The sequence below is a fragment of the Conger conger genome, chromosome 5, assembly GCF_963514075.1.
Source record: "Conger conger chromosome 5, fConCon1.1, whole genome shotgun sequence".
Taxonomy (NCBI): domain Eukaryota; kingdom Metazoa; phylum Chordata; class Actinopteri; order Anguilliformes; family Congridae; genus Conger; species Conger conger.
Window position 1 is genome coordinate 44,860,565 of NC_083764.1, and position 23,626 is coordinate 44,884,190.

Below are 23,626 nucleotides of genomic sequence, written 5' to 3' on the forward strand. Positions count from 1 at the left end.
TGATAATCTAGAATCGGCATGTACATAATATCCATAATATTACATGTGCCGGGTAATAAGAATAATGGTGAAAAACATAACAAATACCCACACACAACTGGTAGCTCCCAAAGGTGATGCATTTCTTTTTTTCATATCCTGCTGTGAGCAAGCGACAAGGTTTCAGCTATGTCTGGGTTTTGTCAGCAGTATGCGGCTAATCCAAAAATACACACAGAAACTACCTAGTGACCAATTCATGCAAGCTGTAATGTAGCCTGACATTGTGAGTAATGTAGCATTTCTTACCAAATCCAATTTATCAAGGAATGGCCCATTGTAATATGCTGTGGAGCTGCTTTGTGGACCACAGAGCAAACACCTGTGCCAGGTGTTGGTAGGTCTTCAAAAACACAGGAAATGAATAATCAGAACACTGCCTGAGTTTCTGCAGCAGCCTATAGCAGTCTGTAGTTTGTGAGTCTAAGGAGTGCCCACTGTGGTGTTGGAGGGCTGAATTGATGGCTGTTTGCTCTGTCTGTGGAAAAGTCAATCAGCCTGCAGCACCTGGTGAAACGATAGGGTGCGGGTCACTGTGGCCCTAAAGGGCCAGGTAGACTGGAGGACTGGTATCTGGTCATGTTCTTTAAGGGTCAAAGGTCAAGAGGGGATAAAATACTTCCTGGTTTAGGTTACACCCCCTCTTGAAGGCAGAGAATAGTCTGAATTTATGGGTGGCTATTTCTTTGATAATTGCCTACAAGATCATTTTAAACTCTTCTGAATACCCACAGGTTATGTTGTTTTGATAGCCTAGACACATCCACTGTTGATGGAAGGCCACGTGTGATTGATCATCAGAAATGAACCCTTGTCTGAGAATCAGTCAAAGTTTTTAGTTGACAAAAAATGCTTTTGGATTTTGTGATTATAAGTATTGCATTATCTTCCAACTTTAGCATGTTGCTAAATTGATGAGATTAAAAACACTTTTTATTTATGATTTCTATATGCTTTTTTAAGAAAGACTTTTTAGAAAGCAAACCTAACTACCCTCTTATTCTGCAGTCTGGCACTTTTTTAGACACAGATAATTGGGTAACACTTTACTTCAACTATATGCCATAAAGAGTGCATTGTGCTGACATAATTGTGACAAAAGATCTGTCAGTCCCAGCCATGGTTGCATTTTACAGCTCAAGACAATCATCATATCCCTGTCATAATGTACGCTGTGAATTTCACAAAACAGATTTCAAAATAACTGATAGAGTAATTGTGGTATACATTGCTGTATGTCTAAAGCAGTAATATGCTGTCATGACAAATTAATGACAGGTGTTATTCATGCCATCCATGCTCATAACAATCTAGTGTTGACTTGATGGCCTATAGTTCAAGTAAAATGTTACTGAAAATTGTAAAAAGGAATATCTTGTAGACTAGGTGAACAACACATCTACTTGTAAGAGAATGAGAATTATTTTATTTCGGGCTGAGAGATTCCTTAAACAGGGAGTATTGAAGTCTGACATTACGCATCTTCCAGGTTGTTCTGTGTTCCTGCAAAAGAATAAATCTTGGTAACTGACTTTCTGAACAGCTCCACCTCAATCAAATTACCATTAGTGGATAGAGCAGAGCAAATGCAGCCAGCCACTGGTGACGCTGCCTGGTAGGCAAACACCATGGAGCAGCCCTCCTAAGGAAAACTCGCAGACAGCGCTTTCTCCTTAGAGAAGGGTGTGTGTTCAGGTGGAAGGATCAGCCAGGTAGCTCCTTAGACCCCTCCCCTCAGCTCCCTGGTATATATGTCCATCCCCCGAATTCCTATAGAGAATGTGCCTGTGCCTTGCTGCGCCCGTAGACCACACAGCTCTCAGAGTCGAGGGTAAACGAGGCTCAGAACCCTGGAGACGGACGAGCAGAGGGCAGCCGCACTGCTCAGCCTTGGCGTCAACATGCTGTACCTGGACACCGCCACCTCGGCTCCGTACAACGAGGTAAGAGCGGCGGAGAGAGGGGTGTCCCTCTCGTAGGGGCTGCCTTTGGGGCGGTGGACCCATATGGGGGCCTCAGAGGAAAGCTAAGGTGGTAGTCCGAGCTTCATCTTTGTGGTCATTCCTAGCACTTGGAACCGTACTTCCCTCTAGGGTCGTTCAGCGCTCTTGTCCCTGGTTATGTTTTGCATTGTTGTACGTCGCCAAATGGCTGCAATGTAATGAAATGGTAGTGCCATTTCCATTGGGGTTACATTTATAAGGGTTATGTTGTTCTATAAGAAGCAAAGAGAAGAGGTGGTTGCCGCCTGCATTTAATGTGTTTACGGATTTGTGTATGCATTGTCTGCTTTGTAGGCACAACAGTCGGGAGCTGCACAGATGTTTTCTAATCGAGAAATGTACTTAGAGCACATCTACCTGTATAAATATGTCACTTGCAGGCATGTCTGGGCTTCAGGTTTATTTGAGCTGGATTGTCATTTTCGTTTTGATTCGTCTTTTGAGTCAAAGCTGAGAAATGTGCCCACCTGGAATTTTTTTAAGTGGGAATGTTGTTTCCTCCCAGCCCCTGTCATTAGCTTAGACAGAGACAATCTTGGGATAGAATCAGGGCTACTGACAACAAACAGTGAAGATAAGAGCTGAAACCATTCATTTCTCCAGGGCAAATTCACGTAAGATCAAATCAGTGGCAGGACACATTTTATGAAGTTTTGGATGCATTCTGATAAAACCCTGAAAAGTAATTGTTCATGCTGATGCATATTTGTAGTGAACATGTTGCCTTAGTTTTAAATTCTCATTTATTTTGATAAATTATTGATTCTGAAAATAAATGGTAAAATCAGTTCATAAATGCATAGAAATTACACATTGGCAGAAACGTGATTGCTATATAGACATTATAATTATAATTGCCTATCTCCACTTGGTTGAGCTCCGAAGTAAATATTGTCGATTAATTTAATGTCGATTAACTTCTAATCTAATGTCACTAATAATGGTGTCATTTCCCAAATATTACCCTTCCTCTCAATTTTTTTTTTTAAACATGGGCATATTCTAATGAAACGTGAAACGTCTTTTTATTGTTAGATGCATTGGAGAGTGTGTTGTGAAATTTGACCTTCTGAAACAACATGGATGGCACAGTTATCTTAACAGGCCCTTTGTACAGAACCATGCGGTGACCTTTTGAGGGGCAGGGGCTCAGAGAGAAAACCTAAAACAGTGTTGCAACAACCAGATATTCTACAGAATATATTTTGCCAAAATGAATGAACAAATATTAATGACAGTCAGCAATAATAATACCAATATTTTTTTTCTCAAATCAAAGGGGCACATCAGACACTTGAGGCAAAAGGGGGAGGTGCTCAGGCACCTGGAGCCAAACCAATATCTCCCCCCCCCCCCATTGAGCCTGCTTTTGTCTGTGAATGTGAGCATTAGAGCCAGATGAATTGGCATTGGGGACAACAGGGCTGAAAGTATTTCAATATATTCTACTGTACATGTGTCGCTGTTTATATACATAAAGCCAGAGATAAATCTGTCTCTCCATTTGCACCTCTCAGTGCACTAAAGTTTCAGTAACTTTCCATCAATAAAGAACAATTTATTGATGGAAATAATAAATACAATACAAGTGTGCTTCATTTGAATCTTTACACGGAATGGGAAAATGTATATTGATTTTAAAATATATATATAAACAACTGTGTTCAAGAATATAACCCTTTCTTGAATTGAAGATCACCTGCTTTTTGTTATTTGTGTTTTATTCACTGAATACTGTCCTCACACCTAAAAGACCCCCATTGTTCCAGCTGCAAATAGTTAAACACCCACATAGGCAGATCTGGAGGAATCCATTTTCTCTCTTGTCATTTACCTGCACTCCACCACCATTGATTGGGATCTTAACAGCTCCAGTTGTTCCATTCTGTTCCCTGAAGTCTGTCATTCGTAACTAGCAGGTGTCTGCGCTGACTCCCAAGTGTAGGACACCATGGGCTCATATGACAGCGTTGTCAACACACTGACCCAGCCGTGTCACTGAAAACAAACTCCATTTCAGTTTCCTTTCAGGCATTTGTGAAAGTGAAGCTAACTTATCTGATAGAGTGAACATCAAAATGTTATAATGTGAAATCATGAAACATAATATACAATACAAGCATAATATACAATTTTGAAATATATATATTAAATGTTAAATAAGTATATAATATGCCATTTGGTATTTATGGAATGTTTGCGATGCTAAGAGAATACATTTTAGGATAACAGGTAGATTGCAGGTGGATCAGGTCACACCCCTCCCCAGAGGATTAAGTATGGGAATGGGGGGTCCATGACCTGTGACCCCCCCCCCCCCCCCTACCTCTCCCCTCCAGGAGTAGGTATCAGGTTCTATTTCCAGGTCTCCTGGGTCCCCTCCATGCTGTTAGAATTGACACAGCCAGGCCAGGCTTCTGCTCCCTGAGCTGCGACAGCTTAGCGCCGTGTTGATGTTTAGTTATAATCACCGCCCCGCCTCCCTCAGCAGGTGTGAGGGTCAGACAGACCCACATTTTGCAGACGACTCTTCAGCCCTCACCCTCACTCCCCGCGGTCACGCAGACGTGCTTAGTTCCCCATCCCAGGTCACTGGAGATGCAGGAATGGCAGCTATTTCAGCCCCTTAGGACAGATCCCCTTCTCTTCCTGTCACTTCTTCAGAAAAATCTCAAAAACTCTATCATTATCTGTTTAGGGTTGACACATACTTTTCCACGACTGATTCATGAGAAAGTCTTTTCTCCACCTCGTGTTTGTGCTGTTGAGAATGCAGGCAGTGGAGCGTGAAGAAGGACCTTTATGAACTACGCCACTTACCGCTATCAAAGGCTAAGATACATGTCATTTAGAAGCGTGACCCAAGTTTGTCCTGCTTTTGCTAAATTGCAGTCCATTGATGGGATGATTTGATCTAAATATGCTCTTTGTGTTCCCGTATTTCTTTCAGCTATGGAATATTCCAGTAGTTCTTCCAAGTGATCTTTAAAAGCATAGAGATAATAACATAATAGCTCATCTGTCAACAAACAGTTGGCGGAATTAATTGTTAACTGACTAATAAATTGTAAAAGTTCATCCCAGAATGACGGAAGCATTGAGACATTAGGAACAAAACTAAACTATTGAGGTTGTTTTGGGCACACAGTCGTCTGCTTTTACAGGGGACAACAACTGGGGACTGATGAAAAGTGATAAGAAACTAGGCAGGGGCTGCATTCAAAGTCCAGGTGGAGTACTGCTGTTGATCCCCGGATATCAATTGCCACAGTATCCTTCCAGATATGTACAGTATAATTTAATACGTCAAAAACAGTTCTGTAAGTTTCTCAACAACAATTTGTTGTCAGAAATAACTACTCTAGTGCAAATACAAAGCACCGACTGGATGCTGTTTTTCTGTGGCAACCTCCTTTCTTGATTGTGTAATTAGACAAATTCTTTGCTCATTATCTTTCACTTGAAACATGCTCATATTCAAGCAGCATACGTATTTGTGAAATTTACATAGTTTTAGGTAGGGGAAAAACCAAAAAACCCCCCCAAAAAACAGAACTTTGAATCCACCCACAGACTGTGTCCTCATACCAAATGTTTTGGAACAACAAGCTTCCACCATAGTTCCAGATAAAAGGATCCAGTCATATTTACTCATCACCCAGGTGGGTGTTATGTGTGGTGTGACTCATCTCCTCAATGTGATGTGGTGCTATGAAATTCTTGGAAGAATGTGCAGTCATTGCAATTTTTCAATTCAAGATTGATGGTGATCATGTGGGTGTTGGGTTGGGTTTTTTATGTTTTAAAATTTCTGTAGTTTCCAATGTTATTGGAATGTTAATTTGGTTATTTTGTTTTCAACCGTATCCTTCAAAGAAAGGAAATGTTGCTTTCTTTTTTTATTTGCAAATTTGAGCAGTGACAATTACTTTTGAAGCAGTTTCAAGGAATGGAATTTAAGATTTTACAAAACACAAATAAACCTTTATTAGAACTAAGAAAAGGCCAAACATTTTGTTGGAGGCATACATAAACATAATCAGAGTGGTTATAAGAACTGACATACAGTGCACATACATACTGTACAGTTGTTAACCATGAAATAAGCAGCAATGAAACATATCTTACAAAACATCACATTAGAGGTCCAATGAAAAGTTGTGGTATATCTCTTGTATTAATTTAGTTATGCAAAATATGCAAAGTAAAAAAAATATAAAAAAGTATATTTAAATACAATTTCACTATACTGTACCCTGAAGTACCCTCAATTAATATGGTAGGATTGAATCAAAGCTCTAATATTCTTTCTTGTGTGTTCTGTACTGTAGGGCAGATATTTTCAGTCGGCAGATGTAACCCTTTCGGCCCAAGGCTTTATTCATTTATCATGCTTTTAACCATCTCAGTTTTATTACTGTTGTGATTATTTACCTTGATTCCAAATACCCCTTCAACCCTTTGAATACCCCTGGGGATACACCTGGTTACTGCCTCCGCTGAAATGGCACAGTCAGCCTCACAGGTTTTAGTTTTCTTGTGATAATAACAGGGTATCGTCAAGCAAAGTGAAAAGGTGGAATAATAAAATCTTCTTGTTGAGTTTATTTCTTACAGAAATGGCAGAAAGGTCAACCTGCTAAAACACTTCAGCCTCCACCAGTTTTCCCACGATATCTTGTTTTCATCTTCAAGTAACATTTTTTGTTTTACAATCTAATAGCTTTTCTCACTTTCAGGGATAGCCAAATTGATTGTGCTGTTGAAAAAGAAACTGAAAAGTGACACCCTTCTCTGAAATTCATGACATAAGTTTGCTTAGAACAAAGTTTTTTGCAGCCTGTCATGCAGGAGTCGGAATGCCCCCACTCCCCAACACACACACACACACACACACACACAATCACACACACACACAAACACACACACAATCACACACACAAACACACACACACACACAAACACACACACAATCACACACACACACACGCACACAATCACACACACACAATCACACACACAAACACACACACACACACACACAAACACACACACTCACACACAAACACACACACACACACACACACACACACACACACACACTCACAGACACACCACAACCACAGGAGTCAGATAAGAGATGACTCTGTGCTGAATGGACTGTGGTGTCACCACACAGCTGTGTGGGAGAACGCCGTGTCTTACGCCATCACCCGCAGGCACTGCAGGCTGCCGCCCCAAGCAATAGAGTGCAGCTCTTTTTATTTTCCCCAGACAGAAAAAAGCTACATCTTCTGATGTTATCACTCCTGAAATTAGACTGTTTGTTTCTGATTGCATTTGTGGTGCTCAGGAATTCCACAAATTCTATTATTAATTTAAGCACTGTAGTTTTTGTTGTTTTAAGATGGTATACGTATTGCTCGGCAAAAGCATTTGCCATTTTGTAATGTATTCTTTGAACGTTTATTGCATAATATTCTCGCTGAAATACCCTTAATCATCCCCACAAAATTATTCCGCACAGAAAGCTGTGATTGAAATTTCTATTAAAATTGTAAAACATGATGTTAGATGAGCTTTAAGCTCCCTCCTTTTACACAGACAAAGAACATTATTTTAAGATGCAATGAACCACCATTAAAGCAGGAATCAAATCATAATATTCACAATTTTTCTTCCACCTGCCTACCTGTGTGTGTGTGTGTGTGTGTGCAGTATGTGTGTATTGTGTGTGTTTGTGTCCGTCTGCATGTGCATGTGTATTTGTGTGTGTGCGTGCGCGTGTCTGTGCATATGTGCATGCATGTGTGTGTTTCTCAGTCACCTGACTCCAGTCAGCACCTGCCGTAGGGTGAGAGCAGGGACAGCTGCAGACTGTCATGGCTGAAATAAAAAAGTGGGACTGAAGAGATTGATGGCAGTCTAAAGAGCCAGGAGGCCATGGCACCTAGCTGAGGAACGCACAGATATTAATGGAACAGAATGGCACCAATGGTCAGGACAGTGAGCAGGAGGCAGCTGGCTGGGGAGCAAGCCCTTGCCACCTTCTTGTTAAGTGGTGGCCATGCTTCATAACAACAATGGCCTTTATGTCCTAATAAGTGTTAAGCGAGCTTTACAGCAAATCTTCAACCTTCACATGTCAGAACTGGCACACACATAATGTTATGATAACCAGATAACCAGGCTACATGCAGCACATTATCCTTCATAACCCAGGAACCTTTTGATGAGTAACTTCATTGTTTTACTGCCTCTTCCCCTCCCTCTTGCCCAGCTCTCTGTAATATAAGTAGACCATAACAGCGTACTCCCATTAGCACTGTTTCTGTTATCTTCTTAGAGATTCACCGAGTGTTTACAGGAAGCGTTGATGCGGGCATCACAGTCCGATATGCAGCCAACCGCTCAGAGGCTGTGGGTGTGCCACCCTACGCTGAGTGAAAGCAAAACTCAAAACAACTCCAAAATCATATAAAATAACAAGATTGCAATGGGAATACATTGAACCAGCTCTTTCAACTAGTATTTTGTTTTGCGAGGGCTGAAGAATGCATTATTAATCTTTCTCCGTGCTGGCACAGTGCTCTGTATTTCCATGGGTGAGATGCACTAATGGAAACAAGAGCTCTATACTGTATGCTGCTGTAATGTGAATTTATTTACAGCACAAAGTAACATTTAAATCCTTTTGGCTCTTCATCAGACTGAGTGATGATAATAAATGTACTTGAAACAGGAGCATACAGTATAGTGAGTGGACTCTTTTTACTTGTACTGGTTTTCAGTTCGGCACCTGATTGAGACTTTGGATGTGCCCTGCACAATCAATCAGTGTAATCCATTGGGGTTTGATTGTGAATATACCTTGGAATGATAAAAATGCTTTTACTTGTGCACATAACAGGCATCAAAACAGGTACTTCAAAATAACTTATATTTTCAGTCTGAAAGTTATCCTGCAATTTGAGAAAAACCCACTTCCTAGGTCACCAGCAGCTTAAGTGCCCCCGCGTATGTGCATTTAGCCACCCACGTGTGGTGTTTTGGGTAAATTTTCAACTTTGCCACAATTCACATTTAGTTCCTTTATTTAAAATGTTTGAAATCACTGTCAAATTTGTGAGGACTTCTAACATCTAGAATTCATATATTTTTATCCTGTTCAATTGCTTTAGACTAGTTGAACAGAACTAGGAATTGACATTGTAAAGTTTCACAGATTCGCACAAATTGAAATGACTGTATAGCCTTTATACTGTACTATTTTATAGTATGTACTGTCAGAGGCTTTAATTTCACTTCCCTTGTGTTTCACAGCCACAGTACACAAACCTGGGGCTCCTAAACAGTATGGACCAGCAGATCCAGAATGGGGGCTCCACCTCGACGAGCCCATACAACAACGAGCACACTCAGAACAACGTCACGACTGCCTCACCCTACGCCCAGCCCAGCTCCACCTTTGATGCTCTCTCCCCGTCGCCCGCCATTCCCTCCAACACTGACTACGCCGGCCCCCACACCTTCGACGTGTCCTTCCAGCAGTCCAGCACTGCCAAGTCTGCCACCTGGACGGTAGGCCTCTCCGCCAGCAGCCCCACCCAGTGCACTGCCATTCGCTGCATATTGGTTTTACAGGTGGAGGTCTAACAGCAAAACAGACGTGGGTCAAATACATAATTCTTCTGGATTCAATTTGAGGATTTTTGAGACCTCAAATTGAGAGAATTAGAAGCTTCTAACTGACATTTTGACAAAAATAAGTTAGTGCCATAATGTCTAAAGGGCAATTTGATATTATACATTCAGAGTACTTTTAGGGTGTCTTGTACATTTTGAGCTAAGAAGATTTCAGTTTTGCAGCGTTTCGATATGAAAGCTTTGAAGTGCAATATTGAAATTTCTTCCAAGGTCACAAAATACTGTTCTATGATTTACTAAGCGTGTCCGGTGTATTGGAACCCATGAAATACTCTCAAAAAGTGCAAACCCCGCCTTATGCTCCTCTTGGTTGGCTTAATTGCACCAGGCAATGGAAAACAATGACACAGGTCTATTGGGAGTCTTGTATGCGGTATGTAGTGGAGAGTCCTACTGGGAAAAGCATAGTTTTACTGGCCAGTGGAATTCACATTTTTCCAAACAAACGGAGAGTGGTAGAGATGGCAGGAGATTTTCAGGGGTAGAGCATGAAGGTTTTTTTTAATCTCGCTGATCTGTGCTGGAGGCCATGTCTAAACTCTGTGAAAGGTTCCTTTCTCTCCCAGAGCTGTAAAACTTTATAAAAAACACCTGAGATCATTTTGGCTCTGATGTCTTTGAGCAGCCAGCGGCTGTGCTGCAGGCAAGTGTTGCACCATCTCAAAGGATCACAGAGCGGCTGTTCTAGTGCACTCCCAGTGCCAATTACCTGTACCGGGGACACATCCAAGTGCCTTTGTCTTATACAATGTCATTCGCAGGAAGCACAGCTGTCAGGGAAGCACTGTCATTGCAGAACCAGGTAGAGCACAAAGGATAGCTCTTGTATCAATGCTATACAGTTAGCTTTTTTTTGTAAGATGGCAGTCTGAAAACAGACACCTGGAAAAAGAAAATGGCTGGCCTGAATGAGTGTTCATCTTAGCGGTTACCTTAGCCGCTGCGATGCGGGTTCTGCCAGCTCATAGAGATGTTGTCGTCTTGGAGAATATTAATTGCTCATTGGCTAAATGTTTCGATGCAGCCGTGTGATAATGTAAGTAGTTAAAATTATGGAGAAACCCGGATTAAAGAATTATACCATGTTCAGAATTTCTGAATTTAAATGTGCCATATTTGTTGCATGACTGAAAAAGATCCTTGCTCTGAGAGTGTAGCATTCAAGATTACATAGGAACAACTCCAACTCCAACCTCTGATTTATTTTTATTAACAGCTTTCTGTTATGGGAAATGCTGTCTTTAACCAATACAATACATCGCTGCATCAATCTTGGCTAAATTTGGCAGTATCAAATGCTAAAAGACCTATGGGTGTATTGCGTAATTCTCAACGGTAAAACAGCATACCCTTAAGTAAACAGACACACTCAAGGAAGTTGTGGGGTGATATTAGCGCCACTGGCTACATGCCGTGTGGGATAGTGACGTCTGCTCGATTCCCACACTCGCTTTCTCATCCTACCATTTTCACCTCCGAAAAGACGCCTGTCAAACATGCAATTGTTTTCAGGGAGCAGCATGGGGTGTGAGAGCCACGCCTCCATGTCCCTGTCACACTGTCCTTCTGTGGGTGTTCGGAGAGGCTGACTGGGGTGAGGTTCTGCCCTCCTAACTGGGAGGGTTGGGGTTAAATGAGTCACAGGCAACACTGTTGTAGGTCTATGTAATGTAACTAACTTGCTTTATCCCAGAAAAACTCACACAATGTTAATGGATACTCATGTTAAACATGTTAACCAGGCCATGAACTCTCTGAGAATTTCAGTTGCATTTGTTGGATTGAAAATGGGGTTCAAGTTTCTGCACAAGTGGGTTTCTGCACAAGTGAATTCAGAAGTTTGTTGTGATTCAGAGAATTTTCGAGACACTTCCTCCACCCTATTATTGCAAATGGTTTGGGATATTCACTATTTGAACTGCTTAAGTAGGTCATGCAGTTGTGAAACATTCAAAGTTTCTACAAATCCATAGCACTTAGTCCACTGCTGTAATATAATACTGGAACAGACCATCAAGAATTCCAGAAAGTTTAAGCTTTAAAGAATAGAAATGCATATTTTATTATTGGAGAATGAAATAATGTCAAATTACTCAGGAGTTTGGGACAAACTCAAGTATCTCAGTTTTGAAACACTGCAAACAATTCAAGGTGCAGATATCAACATATTCCTTCTCATTGCCTCATTCAGAGGAATTTGTCATCTTGCGGTGTACGACAGCATATGCCAGACCTTTCCTTAAAGTGGCTCCTCCATGAACTCTGTTCAGGCATATTTGCACCCATAATCCTGTTAGAGTAATTGACCCTCAGTCTGCAGGCTTAGAGGTTCTGACCTAAATGTGATGTCATCATCAAAGCCCCAATGATGAAAGACTGGGACCGTAGGCCTCTAATGGACGCTGGGAAGGCCTGTGGCTTCTTCAGGTTCAATTAGTGTTCTGCCTGACGCGTTGTTTGATGATTATTTTGCACAGATAAGTCTCAGCCTCACCCTTAAGTTAACCGTTTCCTGTCTGGGAACCGTGAGACACTCTCATGAGATGACACACCTCGCAGATTCTATTCACTGCACCTCCCCTCTTACGGGAATAAAAATTACTGCAATTACCTTAGGTTGAATGTCATCTGACTTTCTCACACACTGTATTCTCAACATAAAACACAAGAGACATGTTAGTTCATAAAAATTAAATGGCATTGCTTTAATAAACACAACATATTATAAGCTTATATCTAGTAAGACAGGCAACCTGTCTTTATCACTAAAAGGCTTTTTATAAATGGAACAAAGTAAATAGACTTATAAATATTGTCATGAATCCAGATAAAATGTTGAGTAGAAAATAGAGGTCACACCAAACTAATGGGGCTTACAAGGTAGATTCAATGTAGTTTGAACACCTTTCCTGCTGCCAGTTATAGCTGTCAATGGAAACTCACTCTAAGACATGCATATATACCTTTGTGCTTTAGTGAGTTACCTTATGTTTTGTGATTTGTGAAAATCCAGGTCGTACAAAATGCATGTTCATACATATTTTAGTATGCTGAGTGCTTATTCACATGCTTGTTTTAATACCACCCTAGATGTTTTGCATCTTAGTATGAAAGTAGCTATGTATGTGGTGGGACATGACTATGTTTTGATGGTCCTCTGATCTTGCTATAGAGGACCCTGAAATCAAGATGCCAAAATGTGTGAATGATGTGTTCAGGTAATACACATTAAAGAAAAATAAACTTTAATTAAATATTTAACAAACATACATGCTGGATAATATGCTCATTTAAAGCTGTGAAGCACATACAAAAATGTATTGTACATTTGAGAAGCAAAAATAGAACCCATTCAACAGCACAACAACTAGCCCCACTGCATTGTGTGTGAAAAGTAGTGGACTCCTAGTTTCATACGGTGTGTGCTTAGGGAGAATGGGAGTGTGCAGGTGTAGGCTGTGAGAGAATGGGAGTGTGCAGGTGTAGGCTGTGAGTAGGGAGTGTGCAGGTGTAGGCTGTGAGTAGGGAGTGTGCAGGTGTAGGCTGTGAGTAGGGAGTGTGCAGGTGTAGGCTGTGAGTAGGGAGTCTGTGCAAGTCCTGTATGCATGTCCCTGGGCCGTGTGCTTCTGGGATGTTCTCTTCTCAGTTTGAATGGGTTACGCTTGGTGAGAGAGTCTCCTGCAGGCAAAGTGGGTGTGGGTGTGTGTGTGTATGTGTGTGTATGTGTGTGAAGAGATGAGTGCTAGAGCAAGGCGGCAAGATACAGCTTGCCCAGGAACATCTGCACAGACCCATCCCAAGCCGAATGAGATGGAGCCAGGACTTGTCTTTGGTGAGATGCTTGTCTGCACACGTCCGCCACTGCACCGCAAGCTCTAAAACATCACTGTGTGAAGGCAGGGCGGACTTAAACGATTGGAGAAGAGCTTTCTGGGAAATGTCTTCAGAAAACAATAGAGAGATTCATTTTGTAGATGGGTTTATTATGTGACTGCCCGGGCTAATCTCAATCTGAAATTAATGTTTATCATAGTGTACATTACCATTAATTGGCATCAGTTTGAATACAAGTAAACGGAAAGATTTAACTGATTCATAGGGAAGTCAAATAATTTGTTGGTCCTCAAAGGCAGGTGTGAACAAAGACCAAAAATACTTTAATCATCTGTGATTGATAACACATTTCATATTCCACATTTGCAGTAGCTTTAATGAGATATATGGACATGTAAAAGGTATTGCTATGACTCACGTTCAAATACCGCTTTTTCTATGAAATCATAGTTCAAAATAGGTCACTGACATGCTAAGGCTAATCTTTGGTATGGAAGACAGCAAGCATCAGAATACTAAGAACCAGAGAACAATTTGCTCATGGCAACCCCTAAAGAATTAAGGGGAAATCCGCTGTAATTACACAAAGCTAGTAGACTTTCATCTCACCATGCCATACGCCTGTCTACATCACTGAGAAGTCGCATACCTGAACTTGATATTTTAATCACAGTGGATGAAACAATATCCAAAAACATGAAAGTATATATATTTTATATGTTTTATTTGGTTGTAATGCAATCTTGTAGACATGACTTTTCCATAGACAGTTTTGTAGATATAGTGCTTCTTTGCAGTGGGCTGCAAAAGGACATTGTAAAGTATTACCTTTCATTTTCCAAATAGTTATCTTGGTCTTAATACTATATAATCTCAACTGCACTGCTCGATCAGTTAAGCTTTATTTGTTAATGTTATGAATAGGTATATTTATGAACATTATACAGTCCGTATACACGAAATAATACTCAGGACCCAGGGAAACAGCCCTCCAAGAATGAGTAAGAAGCCATCCTTGACTGTTTCCTCAGATTTGTCAGTAGTCCCAACAATAAGACTAGACCACGAAACAAAAACTTTATTATAAAATTATTTAAAAATTAGTTTTTTAGTTGATTCAAAGTCAAAAGCTGTTAAAGATGTTACTGTATCCATGTACGCAAATGCTAATTTAATTCCCTGTATACTTCTATTCATTCATTGTTCACTGTCTTTCGTCTTATTCTGGCTATTACTGAAGAAGTCTGATTGTCTTATGGGAAGACTCATATCCTGATATCATATCATGTCATATCATGCATGATCTGCAGGTCCCCAATACCTTGCATGTCTCCTTGTATTTATTATTCTAAAAACCCCTTTGGCCTCTTCTGGGTGTGGCCGTTTTTATATGTATGCTTTGAAAAAATGTGTCCAATATTCTCTAGGATCCAACAGAAGGGGGAGGGGGTCAAGAGGAGGCGATTAGCTACTACAGTGGTGAGCTGGGTTAGCCATTACCATTAAAATGGCAGGCCACATTCTGGTAACATTAGATAGCTGCCATGTTATTAGCTAGGTAACAAAATTCAGTTTTGTATGTCAGCAGGCTGGCCACGATAGCTGGGCCCCACTGCACAGTACTAATGTTACTACTTATATTTTCTACCGCTGTATTTCCTCTCCAGGGCAGGGAGCTCATGCCAATATCCAAAGACTCCAAGACTTTCAGAAGTCTTGAGATGTCTGATAAATATAAAAACGACAATGGATTTATGCGTTTGTGAGTATGTATGTTTGTGTCACGGAATTCTGCAGGCAGGCGAGAAAGCAGACGGAAATCCACAAGTGTTAGCATGAGCATCAGTGGCTAGCATCACCACTAGCTAACATTTAGCTAAAGTCAGCTAACTAAATACAAACACAAGTAACGTCACTTGAATAGCTTGCTAAATGGCCTGCGTGGAAAAGGACAACTAAAGCTCAGTTCTGCAACAGAGAGGCGGGGTTGAGAATGGGGCGTATACATTTTTTTGTGAACAAACACAAGAGCGAGAAGTTCTGCATAGTCTGCCTTTAACATGCATTAACACTTCTGACAATTGGTATAGACTGACACAAGGTTTTCTATGTCATCATCATCATGATCGTCAAGTCACAGGTCAGAATGTTATGGAAATAGCACATTGATGGTGACAAAGCATAAATTATTTTTTCACCATATTTGACATAGAAGTCTATTTTATATCATATCTCAAAACTTTTACGGATGGTTATGTGAAGTTTCCAAAAATGTGGCAGAATTTCTTCGTGTTTGGACCTTGGATGGAAATTAAGTAATTAAGTAGTTCCTTCAAGTAATTTCAGACAATAGCTGTTTCATATGTGTAGATGCCTTTGCTGTTATGAAATTCAGCATGAAAAGAGAGTATTGACATTGAGTATTGAGTAATTAGCATGGTGTACTGGCATCTAAGCTGGTCGACCGTTTTATTTTCAGGCATCAGTTTTCTTGTTTGTAATTAGTCCATTCTTCAGACTTGAAGTATAAGATCATAATATTTTATTCATCATGATGAGTGATGACAAATCACTCAATGTGCTTCTACGCCGATATGCTAAAACATTAAGAAGACAAGTTTTTCCTTTTGCCTTTGACAAGAGGCAGGTGTGTTTTTTGCTCCCGAGAACAAAAAAAAAACTTGCATTTTTGTCAGCTTAAACAGGTTTGGGAGAAGCTGTAGACATGACAGTGCATGTAAGGTATGAAGAAGACAAGACCAGAGGCGCTAAACAGGCTTGGGTGAAGCCCAGCCCCTGTCAGGACTTGCCTGCGTCCTGAGCCTGCAGCACCCATCAGCAAACAGCAAGCACAGCGACTGCAGGCCTGCCCCAGCTTGTGTTGCTAGGGAGGTGTGTGTGTATGTTTTTGTGTGTGTGTGTGTGTGAGTGTGTGCATGAGGAATAATATAAGTAGTGTGCTATGTATGTGAGGACATCTTTCTTGGTTTTGTCCTGTGTGTTTATGCATCGGTGTGAACATTGGTGGCGCAGTAAAACAGATCGTGACTGAATGCGTTGTTTACTTCTGAGAATCACATGACCTGGGAAAAGAAGTTAACCCCACAAGTGTTTTATATTGAACTATCATTACAAGTATAATGCTGGTGTTGGTTATCACATTTTCTGTTATAAATTTAGGTCAGTTAATGAAAATAATCTGGATATTATTGGCATATGTGTCGAGTCACAGTGCTTACCAAAAGATGATTTAAATGGCTGTTATCACATTTTCCCCTCTGGATTCTCAAATACAGATGTCTCGGGGTGAGATTGGCCTGCATAAAGCACTTTTTTATGTTTTGGGATTAAAGTCAAAGCGCTCCCCTGATGCCAGGTATAATTGAGAGTGCATAACTATTAATTTTGTTTGACATTTAGATTAATCCCATTTGAGCTCAACCTTTTCTTTGTTCTACCCTGCCAGGAGGTGCTCAACTGAACGTGCATCACACCAAGTTTTTCCCGTAGCTGTGACGTTAACATTAAAATTCCTGATAAATATATCCTGTGGAGTAAAATCCTTTTAAGCGAAATGGGCGTTGAGTGCAGACTGGAAAGGAGACTGAAGAATGTGCTGTACTGTCCAAAGACCATATAATCCCCAATATGTCCACGGAGTACAGCATAATTACACACTAGGGCCTCAGAGCCCTGCTTAAAAGCCACCAAATCCCATCCATCCTCCCCTTCCATTCCATGCCTGTGTTGGCCTTTGACTTGAGTCTCTCTGAGTTCCAGCCTGGCTGAGAGGCTCAAGACATATTTGTTTGCTCAGAGATTTTTGCTTCAGGGCTGGTATAGACCTTATGCATTTGTGTATGATTTGTTTTCTGTGTACAAATGTGCTATCTATGAATGTTTGCGTATGCATATGTGCATGTATGCATGTGTGTGTGCATGCATACAGTATGTGTGTGCGTATACATACTGTATGAGTGTGAATGTATGTGTGTGTGTGTGTGTGTGCGTGCGTGCATGCACATGTTTGTGTGTATCTGTGAATGGGTGTATTCATGTGCTAATCTCCGTGTCTGTGTACATTGAAGCGTTTCAGTGAAATTGGAGAAGTAGGTGTCAGCATTCTCAAGAGGCACAGGGGGGACCTAGAGCTTACAGTATTTCCCTCTATCCTGTTAGTTAATGTCTGTTCCATAGCATTCGCCTCATATAAAATAGCAAGGTTATACTATACTGCCCTGTGTAATACCTCACTTGACACACTCTGTATCTATAAGCTTTTTAAAAATGGTCTCCTAGGGGGTAGGAATATTTTGTTTCTCTCCTGCCACTTGTAGCTGCTTTAAAGAGATAAATGTTTGTGCCCTTACAGCAAGAAATACAGCAGTGTCTTTTCTCCCCTCTTCTTTTTTCCTGTCTTCCAACAAGTCCCTGTTGAGCTTTATGACAGTACTCCTGTCTCCGACTCCCAGTCCACCTGCCTAGCCCCAGGTTATCTCTGTTTATTTCCCTCTCTCCCTCTTTCCTCGGTTTTAATCGCTCCATTTCTTTCTCCTCGCTCTCCCTCAGTTTGTCTTACTCTCTCTCTCACACATTCTCCTCCACCCTTGCCCTACCCCTCCACCCATTTCCCTCCCTCCCACTTTGTTCAGATGATTGACATCACCTCTCAGGGCATATCTCTGGGCATCAGATTTTGGGAACAGGAGGGCAATTATAGTTATTCATCATTCTCTTATATTTAAGGCATTGCACAACTGGGTGTTACACCAGTTCAGGAGCACATAATGTCTTCAAAGCCATCCAAAAACTATTTAAGCTGAAAGACTCCACGGGCACACAAAGTACATGATGTACATGAGAGAGGGTTGCACAAGGTTCAACTAGCTATGCTAACCTCATAATTGAAATCAAATTGTTTTTGGGTCACCTGCTGTCTACCTGCACCCACTGTGGAAATATGCAGTCACAATAGCTGGTGGGCTACAGGATGAAATGACAGACAGGTTTACAGATGCCAATGTGCATTCCAAATCGAGAGAAAAGGAGCACATGGGTGACTAAAAGGCTTCATTCAAAACAACAACAAAAAGAATATTCTTATTGCCAGAGTATGTAAGTGTCACTTGTAACAATGTTGTTTGCTAGAACACTGTGCTTTCTTTAGAAAGATAACCTCAGGGACTTTCTTTAGAGTATCACGCTGTGCCAATTTGCTGATCTTTAAAAAGTGTGGATTGGATGAAGTGGGCAGAATTGGATCCAACAGGCAGCTCTAAGACTCTTTGATGGTATTTTTCTTTCAATCCTGTCCTACTTGAAAGCTTTGATTGAACAGGAGTGCATCTCAGTAATAGGTGATTCTTTTCGGAGTGAAGCGATGTGGGAGAATTCTTCACAGCTAATTTATGTACTAAAATTCACTCAACCAACCCCCCTCCAACAAAAGAGTTAGGAGGTGAGTCAAGGACATGCTATTCTTAGCTGAGCATGCGCATCAGGACTGAAACTTTGACTTTAATTACAGAAAGGAAGAAAAACATCTAAAGGTTAGACTGGGAGAGCTTCACACCTCACGTGTATTTTGCAGCGTTTTCAAGTCATTGTCAATTGGGACATTGCCGCAGTGTGTCCTTGGCACTTTCCATTTCAAATGAATGTCACCATTTTCCCTGAGAGTGTACCACTTTTTTGGAGTGGGAAGGAGTGGGTGGTTCCATTGCTTAATACTCCTCATCCCGTCCAAGATTTTAATTGACAAAAATCCTTAAGGAAAAAGACAGGTGTGTCCATAGAGGATTTTTGGCAATAATGTGTGTTGTTTCTTTAGTGAAGGAGAAGTTGTGTGTATAAAGAGGGGGGTTATGAGTAGGAGAGGTTGCTAAGGTGTATGTACCTCCGCCAAGCTTGAGTAATGTTATAACTCAGCACAGGCAGGTGCTGGGCTGGGCCCCTTTCATATCAAAAGTTCATTGAAAAGGAATTTAATGTACAATTGTACTTGGAAAGAAAAATAGCCTTTAGGGACGTCACAGTTTTGGACTGTACTGGAAGTTTCTTTTACCATTTATGTGCTGCTTTTACCCTCCGACCTCAGTATAGGAGCATCTGGCCTACACTACATATAAACTGATGCAGTGTGGAGTTACAGCATGTTATAGGCTAATGTAGCTGCTTACTAGAAGATAAAGACATCAGAAACATCAGATGTTTGTTAGAAAGGTTTCGTTTTATGGCTCAGTGAAAATCAAATTACTGACAATTCCATCTATTGCCATTACTGATGGTCTTGCTTCTGACAGTGGCATTTTTAAAGTGACTTTAACATTAGCATGACAAAGTGCTTTGGTGTGATATTAGTAGCGGGAAGGTTACAGCTTCGGATCCAAGGTACGATACTGTGATTGTATTGCTTGAGTAAGCGAATCAACCTTATCCAGGGTCGTATAAACTCAAACATCTACAAATGATATAACCAATGCAATGTAATATTGAGTGTATATGACTCCCCTACCTCACGAATGTGCCCTCCCAGAATAACTCACTTTGTAATACACTAGGATTCCTATGGTCAGGAAGGAGAACTTTTGTCAGTCCGCCAGTCAGTCCCATTCATTGACAATGAATAGACTGCTTGAGCAAACATAATTTTGTCTCTGCAACACGAACACTGTCCTCCTGGTAAATACAAACCAGTCTTGCTGTCAAATACAGTCCATGGTCATTATTCATATCATTGTTATGTTCAATTTTGTCCCTGCCCTGTGAAAACTCTGCATGTGGTTGAACTGGTATTAAGTAATGCCAATATGAATTGGCATTAAGTAATGTAGTTGTTAACATGAATTAATGATGTAAAAATACATTAACAAAGCTGGATAGATTAACTACTTATTAGTTAACAACTGTAGATTAGTTCATGCCAATTCATGTGTTACCAGAATGATAATATAATAATAAATAATAATATCTAAAATAACTAGTACAGTGAACTTTAGCAATCAGTATTCTTTGAAAGTGGGAGAGGTCTGACTAAAAACCTCGGAATTTATGGGTGTGTCCTTCCTGTTTCTACTCCTGCTCCTGCCCCCCACCAAATAGTTGTTTTTATAGTTTTGTGGAGGCTATCGTCATGGGCCAGGTCTTACCCCTTCAGTGTCAGATAGACACAGGAATGCACCATGCAAGAAAACATGCTGGAAATCCCCACACCATATTCACTGTGAAAGTACTGCACTCAATTCTTTGTTTTAAGTGCTAGTTTTTTTTAAATAAATTTTTTTAGTTTTTTGGGGCAAAAGCTATAATGAACATTCAGGTTAGCTTAATTCAATGTTACAGACGAAAGTGGGAAGATTGACCTCGGCCATAACCTCCAGATATATCATTCTTCTGACACACACAATAACATGCATCAACAAGTCTGGCCAATATCTGCAGAAATGGCACGACTCATGGAAGCATACAGCTCATTCCCTTGTAATAAGCGCCTCGATCGTCCAGGTTGAGACATTTTTACATACATTCATGATTATCGCACTTAGACTATTGGCAACACATTGCTTACCCGCACACTTCACAAACTGCGGATGAGCTTGATCAAAGGAACCTTTGATTGGTGGTGTGAGGTAAATCCATAATTCTATCCGAAGAGGTTTTACACTTTTTCCAAATGAAAGTATATCCTATCCTGATGAATCCTAAAGCGTTTAAATACCGATTTTCATAAAGGCAGGTAAAGCCATGGAAGGAAACTAGCAATAACTACAACTTCATGCATATGTGGAGCCGCTTGCAGCTGGATCCCTAATTCTTCCAGGTGACTGGAGATAGCGATCACTCTTTCCGGGCCCTGTCCCCGGGGCATTCCTCTGGAACAACGCTGGCTCAGCTACGCCCCTTTGAATGAAAGGCTGACAAGAAAGACTCCCCATCCTGTATTTTCCCTTTTGTTAGGAATTTAGGATGGGAGCACATTTCTTAAAAACTTAATTTTGTCATGCTATAATGATGTCTCGATCAGTGAGCAAGTTGAGTCATAACACCCATTATGTTGTATCAAAAAAAAAAAAAAAAAAACAATCCCAAAAAAGTTACCTTCTCTCTCCTTTGTGTACAGCTATTCCACTCTGCTATTAGATGGCTACAGTCCAGCAGGTTTTCCTGCTTTTCTCATACCACTAATCTGAAGTGGGAGTTATGGAATCAGGTGGTTAGCTGCTGGTCAGCAATGAGAAACGTCACAATGAGGCCCTGCAATACTTGAGAAAGGCATTTTGGAGTATTTGAGGGGATCCTGTTGCCTAGTGGGTAAGGTAGATGATTGGGAACTGGAAGATTAGTGGTTCAAGCCCTAGTATAGCCACAGATCCATGCAGCTGTTGGTCCCTTGAGCAAGGCCCTTAACCTCACATTGCTCAATCACATTGATTGTCACCTGCTTAGTCTAATCAGACTGCTTTGGATAAAAGTGACTGCTAAATAACTGTAACCATGGCTGTCTAACCTCCCTCCCTCTTCCTTTCTATATTCCAGTACTCGACAGACCTGAAGAAACTGTATTGTCAGATTGCCAAGACTTGTCCAATCCAGATCAAGGTCCTGACCAACCCACCACAGGGGGCCGTCATCAGGGCCATGCCTGTCTACAAAAAGGCGGAGCATGTCACCGAGGTAGTGAAGCGCTGTCCTAACCACGAGCTCAGTCGGGAGTTCAACGAAGGTGAGAACTTTTACTGACCTACACAGTGTCCACCAGTTTTGTTTTTGCAGTCTGTGTACTCTATGATTCCTAACCTGTTTTAAGATCCATGAACAATATTTGTTTCCATTATGACATTGCTTCATTGTGATCACTTTTTCACAGGCCAGATAGCACCTCCTAGTCATCTGATCCGAGTGGAGGGGAACAGCCACGCCCAATATGTTGAGGACACGATTACGGGCCGCCAGAGTGTGTTGGTGCCATATGAGCCACCCCAGGTACAGCCCCATCCCCGTCAAAGCCTGTAGCATGAGCCTGTCATCACCTGTCAAGCCAGCTTCCCGTGTTTCAGTCAGGGTCACAACAGGGTCACATGACCTCAGCAAAGCCCATCTTTCCTCACTTTAACACAACTTTCAGCAAACTGCCAGTCAAAAGGGGCCAGCAGCCCCCATCATCTCTGACAGCCCTGCAGCAGCTCCATGCTATTCATGTCTATCCACAGAACCAGACCAGTTTACGATTGTGCTCCGTCAGCCTACAAGACAGGGCAGCCGTGTATTGTTCCAAAAAAATGGAGAGGAACCTTCCCCTCATTCAGAGCTACAATGTCCAGTGTTGGGTTCTAGGGCTTCTGTCAGCAGCAGAGTGGTACAGTGTAACAACTGTGTATCCTCTTGCAGGTGGGCACAGAGTTCACCACCATCCTGTACAACTTCATGTGCAACTCCAGCTGCGTCGGAGGCATGAACCGACGCCCCATCCTCATCATCGTCACTCTAGAAACCAGAGAGTACGTTCCCCACGGAGTTCTGAGCAGTTGCTCGCTATAAATATAAGCATATTCATAATCTTCATTAGGGTGACATGGCTCAGGCAGTAAGAGCAGTCGTCTGGCAGTCGGAGGGTTGCCGGTTCGATCCCCCGCCTGGGCTGTGTCAAAGTGTCCCTGAGCAAGACACCCAACCCCCAAATGCTCCTGACGAGCTGGTCGGCACCTTGCATGGCAGCCAATAGCCGTTGGTGTGCGAGTGTGTGTATGAATGGGTGAATGAGAAGCATCAATTGTACAGCGCTTTGGAAAAAGGTGCTATATAAATTCCAACCATTTACCATTTAGGTACTGATACCAGTAGCACCTTCACAATGATCTCAAAATGAAGGGTGTGGGTGTGTGCGCACGTGTGAGTGTGTATGTGGGTGCATTTGTCTATTTGTGTAACCTGTAGCAACTGTTTTTGATCAGAAAACTCACCCTACATTTGAGGTGCACGGCCAAGGATTTATAATGCAGCAGCTGACAGAATTGGATTGACACAATTCTCAACAGAAGTATTTC

At 41.4% G+C, this 23,626-nt stretch overlaps 1 protein-coding gene across 2 annotated transcripts in view; it reads left to right on the forward strand.

Annotated features, from left to right (window-relative positions):
- The first annotated feature begins 1,753 nt into the window (after positions 1-1,753).
- Positions 1,754-23,626, forward strand: part of LOC133128510 (tumor protein 63-like) — a 29,987-nt gene continuing 8,114 nt past the window's right edge. The window contains exons 1-5 of one of the 2 annotated variants that reach the window (XM_061242098.1): positions 1,754-1,982; positions 9,366-9,623; positions 22,119-22,305; positions 22,450-22,565; positions 22,971-23,080. In XM_061242098.1, the coding sequence (XP_061098082.1) occupies positions 1,941-1,982; positions 9,366-9,623; positions 22,119-22,305; positions 22,450-22,565; positions 22,971-23,080 (713 nt within the window). In that variant the 5' untranslated portion in view covers positions 1,754-1,940. The remainder of the gene's footprint in view (positions 1,983-9,365; positions 9,624-22,118; positions 22,306-22,449; positions 22,566-22,970; positions 23,081-23,626) is intronic. The other variant, XM_061242099.1, reaches the window with a different exon arrangement.